The sequence below is a fragment of the Contarinia nasturtii genome, unplaced genomic scaffold (genome assembly GCF_009176525.2).
Source record: "Contarinia nasturtii isolate CC-2019 unplaced genomic scaffold, AAFC_CNas_1.1 Cnas_scaffold_695, whole genome shotgun sequence".
Taxonomy (NCBI): Eukaryota; Metazoa; Arthropoda; class Insecta; order Diptera; family Cecidomyiidae; genus Contarinia; species Contarinia nasturtii.
Genome location: NW_022198046.1, coordinates 2,455,775 through 2,463,367, shown reverse-complemented (window position 1 = coordinate 2,463,367; position 7,593 = coordinate 2,455,775). Strand labels below are relative to the sequence as shown.

The 7,593-nt window shown below is 35.4% G+C and overlaps 1 protein-coding gene across 2 annotated transcripts; it reads left to right on the top strand.

Annotated features, from left to right (window-relative positions):
* Window positions 1-1,089: 1,089 nt before the first annotated feature.
* On the top strand, window positions 1,090-3,938 carry LOC116341297 (zinc finger protein Noc). 2 transcript variants are annotated; one of them, XM_031768264.1, is made up of 3 exons: window positions 1,090-1,346; window positions 1,412-1,488; window positions 1,742-3,938. In XM_031768264.1, exons 2-3 carry the CDS (start codon window positions 1,426-1,428, stop codon window positions 3,128-3,130), a joined length of 1,452 nt encoding a protein of 483 aa, XP_031624124.1. In that variant the 5' UTR covers window positions 1,090-1,346; window positions 1,412-1,425; the 3' UTR covers window positions 3,131-3,938. The 2 variants fall into 2 exon arrangements, with proteins under 2 accessions (XP_031624124.1, XP_031624123.1); XM_031768263.1 differs by having other exon boundaries at window positions 1,090-1,488; window positions 1,742-3,937.
* The last annotated feature ends 3,655 nt before the right edge of the window (window positions 3,939-7,593 follow it).

Below are 7,593 nucleotides of genomic sequence, written 5' to 3'. Positions count from 1 at the left end.
AATTTAAAAAACAAATAATAACGAGAGAGATAAATTATTAATGCTGTAAAATTTTCGTATTTTTATATTTCTAATATGAAGCAGCACCATAACATAACGAGATCGAAAACAACATGCATTGTAATTGAATCGTTTGTCTCGCCAATTGTATAAATGGTATAAAAGAAATGAAGAAATCAGCAACAAAGTAATATGAATGAATGAGTGACGAGCCGCGCGGCGAATAAACAATACGCCAAACGTATACGTACACAAAATTGAATTGAGCGAGCAGAGCAAACAAAAAGACAACAACAGCACAGCACAGAGAGAAAAACAAGCATATATTTAACCATCCTAACATAACAAGGCGCATTGAGATCGCAGTCTTTAGCTCTGCGCGAAGCGGACAAGATCAAACGAAAGATTAATAACAACGATGAAACGCTTTCCGTTTATATTTGCGCTTGACGTTCACGGCGTACGCAGTACATATTACAAACATATTTATCTCGACATGGGTGGCAAAAAAAAATTAACACATTTACAAATGAAGACGCACCATAAAAACTAAATGCACGGGCCTGACAGCAAAGGCAACCAAAAAAAAAACCATTTAATAGCTAGTTCAAGTGAAGATAGAGAGTGAGACAGCGTGAATGAGAGAGGAAGAGAGAAAGAGAGCGAGGCAGGTCACATCATAACTAGAGTTGAGAAATCAACAAAGGCGCACCAACAACCAATTTTGTATTGATGGGTTTGTACTTCATCGTTTGCTTTCTATTAAAAGAGCTACAGTTTTAAATCGCGAAATAAATGGTCCGAACGAGACTCGCATAAAAATCGAATGCATTCACCGCAACAGCTCAACTCAAAATAACAACACATCCATGCGGCGATGCACATACTTTGAGAAATACATCACATATCCCCGCATCAATGTACACATACCAACAGACAGGTGCGTGTGTATGTGCTCGAGTCTATAGCAAACGACAGGAGTAGGGATAGCGCGCATGAATTCTATTGGTGCATACACACATAAACCTGAGAGCCATGTTGGAAAAATGTACGAAGTCACAGTGAACGTAGACGAGTGATCACACTCTGCTACTCAGTTCGAGTTGAAACGTTCAAGACGTCGGTCGCATTTTCAATTTACTCTGCCGAGACAGAAATACAAATATCACCAAGTGTGGAATATTATTCATCAGTTGAATTTATAAAGAAGACGAACATTTTTACAAAGTCCAAAAAATAAATGGATTATTTGAGAAAAAATCATTACATGTGAAAATTAAAGTGTTATTTTTAAAAAAAGACTCAAAGAAAAGAACATTGCTACAAAAGGATTATTACTGAAAAAAGTAAATAAATCAGTTGAAAAAAAAATTTCAACAATAATTTTGTGAAAATAAAATGGTCGTTTTAGAAACAGGAGGCTCAATGGTTACCATCGGTAACACACAATATTTACAACCGGATTATTTATCACCACTTCCAACTACGGTAAGTTTCATTCGATATTTTTGTGAAAAAAAAAAAAAATCGAAAAAACGAACCAAATTCATTTTCGTTGAAAAAAAATTGAAATTATGAGAATTTGTAAAAAAATCGACATTTTTAAATTGTCATTTTAATTTCTTTTTGTAAAAAAAAAAATAAAAAAATCCAAAAAAAAAAATTCAAGAAGTTTTAAACATTTTTAAAATTTGAAACAATTTTATTAATTTGACTATGTATTTTTTTCTTAATTTTACAGTTGGATGCAAAGAAAAGTCCATTGGCATTATTGGCACAAACATGTAGTCAAATTGGTGCCGATACAGCTGCCATCAAACCAAGCTCTGGATCAATGGATAAAAATAAAAAATCAGAAACATCAAAATCTCCATCGACAATATCGAAAACGCCACGATCAAATACATCACCGCAAGAAACACGTCCGTTAGCATTCAAGCCATACGAATTAAATGTACTAACAACGAAAGGTAGTGATGATCGGCCATCATCAAAAGCCAGTAGTACAAATGGAAGTGTTTATGATGAGAAACAAAAACAAAGTGCCCGTGTGCCATCGCGAAACAAAACAAATGGTTCGCCAATCGAATTAAGTGCAGTGAATAACAATAATAGCCGTGAAACAAAATCAGAAAGTGGAAGTGTTGGAAAACAAACGCCAATCGGTTTGGAACGTAAATCAACATCACCCAGTGGTTCACAACGTGGCAACAGTCCAATAATCCGTTCTGGCTTAGAAGTACTGCACGGTCATTCATCAAAAGACTTAGCAATGAGTGGTGCATTCAAGCCAAATTCATTCGGTTTAAATCCATTGGCTGCATTATGTTGCCCACCCGGTATGGAACAACATGCATCAAATCCAGCATTTCGTCCACCCTTTGCAAATGGTTTTGCTCATCATCATGCTGCTATGTTGGCCGCTGCCGCTAGTTATCCACCAAATACACAAAATCCATACATTACGTATCAACGCATCAAAACTCCATCAGGTGGTGAAACGGTTATACCGATTTGCAAAGATCCATATTGCACTGGATGCCAATTTTCACAACACAATCAACATATGATGTTGGGCATCCCATGTCCGGCTGGATGCACACAATGCGAACAACAAAAATATGGTTTAGCCATGGCACAAGCAATGTCAGGCATACCACCAAATAATCCATATTCACAGGTTGATCGTTCTTATATGTGCACATGGGTTGTTTCCGATGGATATTGTGGAAAACGTTGTTCCTCATCCGATGAATTGGTACAACATTTACGAACACACACACCAAATCTATCCGATCCAACAGCAACAGCCGTTTTAATGCAAGCCCAACAAAGAGCAATCGCTTCAATGCATCCATTTGGACAATTATCGCTAGCATCGTCATTGCATCGTGGCTACCCAACCGGACCACAATTGAGTCCATTGTCATCGGCAGCTCGGTATCATCCATATGCAAAACCAAGTCCGGCCGCAGCCGCCGCCGCTGCTGCTGCTGCAGCCACACTACCCGGTTCACCTTATGCAACATTTAATCCGGCTGCTTTGAGCAATCCATATTATTCACCATATGCATTATATTCGCAAAGACTTAACGCAGCTGCTGCTGCTGCAGCCATCAATAACCAATAAATCACCACTCACTCAAACACTCAGTAAAACTCAAATTTCAAGCACCTAGTGAACACAAATTAGTTTTTGAGCATGCAACAGAAGAGAATTAAAGAAAAAAATTACACATAAACAAAAAGAAATGAATATCATTCGCAACAATTCAATTAAGTCGACGGATGAAATTCGATTTGTTTCAATGAATTATTGTCCATTTCTCTGAACAGCATTAACAACAAACCCACATAAATACATACATACATATAAAAAAAATACATTTAAAGTCTATTCTGTGATATTATCGATTTGTTTTAAAATGATGATGAGAAGGAAAAAAAAGAAGAAAAATGATGAGAAAAAAAATGCGATGAAAAATGTTTAGAGTATCGTTTCGATTAAGAGTCGAGTTCAAAAATTCAGTGAATGGAGAACGCAAAGATTTAAAAAAAGTTTTCACCAAATATTTAATTCATTTGAGTTTATCGATTTAGAGTCAATTTATCTCAATTTATTAATTTTGATTGTACGTTTCTGTTTATTTTTGTTTCTTTCCTTTCGTTTTTGGCCTCTTAAAAGAAGGAAAGTCCAATTTTACCAACACACATTGCAATGAATAAAAAACAAAAACGCAAATATTATTGTAAATAAATGTCGAAAGTAACAGAAAAAAACACACAGAGAAATGAAAACAAAATAATTTTTATTAAGATTTAACGTTCTCTTATATTTTTAAGTTGTATATTGTATATGAATATTACTGTAATAACATTGACTTAATGATGAAATTCGATTAATTTAAAAACCAAATGGATTTAATTATGGATGCGAAAAAGATCAAGAAACAGAGTAATAAAAGCAAAAAAAAAACGTGAAGATATACACAAAAAATTAAATCTTATCTCTTTTATTTCGTCTCTTTTTTTCTCTGAAAATACTTTTGTAGCTGCTGCTGTTGTTGTTGATTTTATGGGCGTAAAAGATCATTTCTTTTCAGTTTTTATCGCTTTTTTCTACGAGATGGCATTAATTAGGTTTCTTGGTGAAGCGGTAACCCGATTTGAAGGTTTTTGAAATCGTTTGCTTTCTTTCGCTCGCACAGCCTGGGAATTTAATTAAACGAGTTTTTTTCTTTCGTTCATTTCAATCTGATTAAAGGCGATTACACTTTATGAAAATGTATGCGATTAATTTACAAAAAGAATGAAGCGAAGCGAAACACAAATGGAATGAAAGCCATCAACACACATTCACCAACTTCTAAATTCACTTGGTGCGTTTTCGATCGCATTTGGATTATTTATTGCTGTCGACATTTTCCACCGGCTACTACATCATTATTATTATTTCTCTTGTACACGAGCGCGCGCTTAGAACACACACACACATTGCTTAGAAAGATTTTATCAGGCTAAAATGTTAGCCGACAAGCTATTAATCATTTTGTATATGAACGCGACTGATTATTTATTGCATGAAATTTGAAATGCGCCCGTCAAAATATGACAAGTGGAAGAATGTTCGGCAGTTCAGTTTTCCCTTGTCAATCCAATCATAATTATTACGTAATAAACGAAATGGATTATAGTATTTGTGCCAATCTAACTTACCCCTCATTTAATGAACTTACGTCAGTTGCACGAGAACTCGAAATAAACACCAAACGTATACCATCAACTCTCTCTCTCTCCCTCTCTCACTGTAACAACACGACGACCAGCAGAACAACAAGTATTATTATAGAAGATTTGTGAAGAATTGAACGAACGAACGACAAAAAAACATGACATGTCGAATAAATAATGCATACATTGAAGCTCAAAGAAACGAACGAACAAGCAAACAAATTCGAAATGAATAACGGAATGAGATGCAAGCAGAGAAAAAAAACCTGGAAAAAGGAAGAGGCAAAACCAAAAGAATAGAAGTGACTAAAAAAAGAATTCTTCAAAAAAAGAACGACATTAAATGCCATTCATTATTATTTATTTAGACATAAATTTCATTGTAATGAATGCACGTTAAATGAATGGCCATTTCCGTTCTACATCAAAAGCACAATTCTGACACATTCATCGAAAAGTGCCTGTCTATCTTGACGTCGTTCGATTCAATGCAATTCGTTTCGTTTGTTCCTTTTCGATTGCCTCTCGCTCCCTCTTTCTTTCTTTCTCTCATTGTTTTTGTTCACTTGCTGCAGTGCGACGGTAAATGGTTTTGCGGTAGTTTTTCTTTTTTGGTTGAACAGAGAATAAAAACTCTCATCGACATTCGGTAATGGTATCTCGTTACGCCAATTGAGCCTTGGCTTTCTTCAATCAAATGAAATGGCTCTCTAAAATTAGAGCAACCATATGAACTTGAATGAAATAATTGAACGAACGAACGAAACGAAATAAACCGACCCAAAAAATATCACATCACTTACGTGGCCAGAATGAAAGGAATTAAAAGTTCTATTGTTTGATTTCACATGAAAATTTGAATGAATGACTGGATTAAAAGGCTTCAATTTTTTTTAATAATACATCATTAGCTTGTCAACCTTAACGAAAGCACAGCGTCGCCGTGTCACTGTCACTTACTTTTATCGACTTGAATACTAAACACATTCGCTCTATTCCGCTTCACCACCAACACCAAACACAAAAACACACATACACCAGTCACACGCATTCACTAAACGTCACCGCATCTCTCACTCGCCTTTTTGGTTCGGTCTTCATTTAGTGTCGTTTTTTTTAAGTTGCCAATTACTTGAGCTGACAGCTGATTTTTAACACGTAATGAAAATGTTATAACAACAATCATAATCAATGGTTTAGTTTTTCAGTTTTGTTTTCGCGTCATTCTTCTCATGTTCAAACGAAGAAAGAGAGTGAATGAGTGAGAGAAAATCTACACTCACATCAAATATCAACGATATTATGTGTCGTGTCCGCTATATCCACCCCATTGAGTTAATAGAGGTTTTGAATTCCATATTGTCGCTTTTTAAAAAACAGGCACGACATTACCGGAAAGAACGAATCGAGAGAAAAAAACAACAACACATAGACGAAATATACCATGTGCAAGAAGACAAAGGATAACAGAGAAAGAAAAGAAGAAGCAATAATAGTATGTAATGATGAATATATGTGAAACTGACATGTTGAAGTGACATATTGTGCTTTGTGATATGACACATGACCTGAAAAGGACTAGACGGCTGGAAAGAGTACTGCTCTCAAAAGGAACATGTCTATTGTTCTACTCTGACACATTTGACAATAGTATTTCTTCTTCCCGGTGGTTTTTCGTTGCCATTCACATCGACATAGAAATTCTTTGGTTTTGTGAGATGCGAACGAAAAAGACTTTGTCGGTGATCTTTTTGCCATCACTTCTAATTTCGTTTATATGCTTGATGTTTTTGGCATTGTTCAATAGCCACACTCATTTTTCTATTTGGTTCATTAAATGCCATTGTTAATTGTTAATGCCAACGACAAACCGACGAATACATGCCACACCGATAAATATTGGCCGAAATTTAGTGAAATTAATAGATAGTGACATTTCGTTGAATTTCCAATTTGAATCAATTGCAGCAACAGGTAATTTTGATAAGAAAAAGAGATACAGTCAGATGTGTAGACATTTCTGCGTGCCAGTCGGTAAACACTATAATTATTATGCAATGCATGCACAGACTTTATTCTTGGAATTGTTTTCATTCTTTCTCCTTCTCACTTTCTGTCACGACTTCAACAGATGCATTCAGTCGCTGTCATTGTGCAATGTTCTTTTTCCATTGCCGTCGGTTTTTTTTCTGCTCTCTCGCTTTTTTCACTTGACATGTCTTTACATCTCGTAAAAACATATTTCTCTTGTTCTTTGTGTCAGTGTGTGTGTAATGGTCGAGAAGTTTATTGAAATTTCTCGAGTTGGCTCATTTCAATTGGCGACTTGACTTGGATCTCTTGTTCTTTCGTTCGTTCTCGTCTGCCTTAAAGCAAAAGAATTTCTCACATTGAATAAAGAATGAGGCAATCACAGCAAGCAACAGAGAAAAAAAAAATAAAAGAATTAAATGTTAAACTGGCACATCCTTGATGACTTGATAAAAGCGCAACACAACGACGACAATGAAAAATGGAAGCGCGTGAAAACGGATATATATATTTTTTTGCAAATCAAACACGATGACATATTCATTCTCGTCCATATCGATATAATTATATTGTTGAATTCGATATATGTACAGCAATATATAACAATGAATTGAGAAAGTACGAAAAATCACACGTGAAGTGCCACTTATAAAATCAAATAATAAAACGGCACACACCATTTAATAACGCGGCGCATACATGACCAAAATTAACGGCAACCAGTACAAAGTTTGCAATTTAAAATAACATGAGCGGGCGAACAGCAAAATGGCGCATGAAATAAAGAGAGAGAGAGAGAGAGAGAGAGAGAGAGAGAGAGAGAGAGAGAGA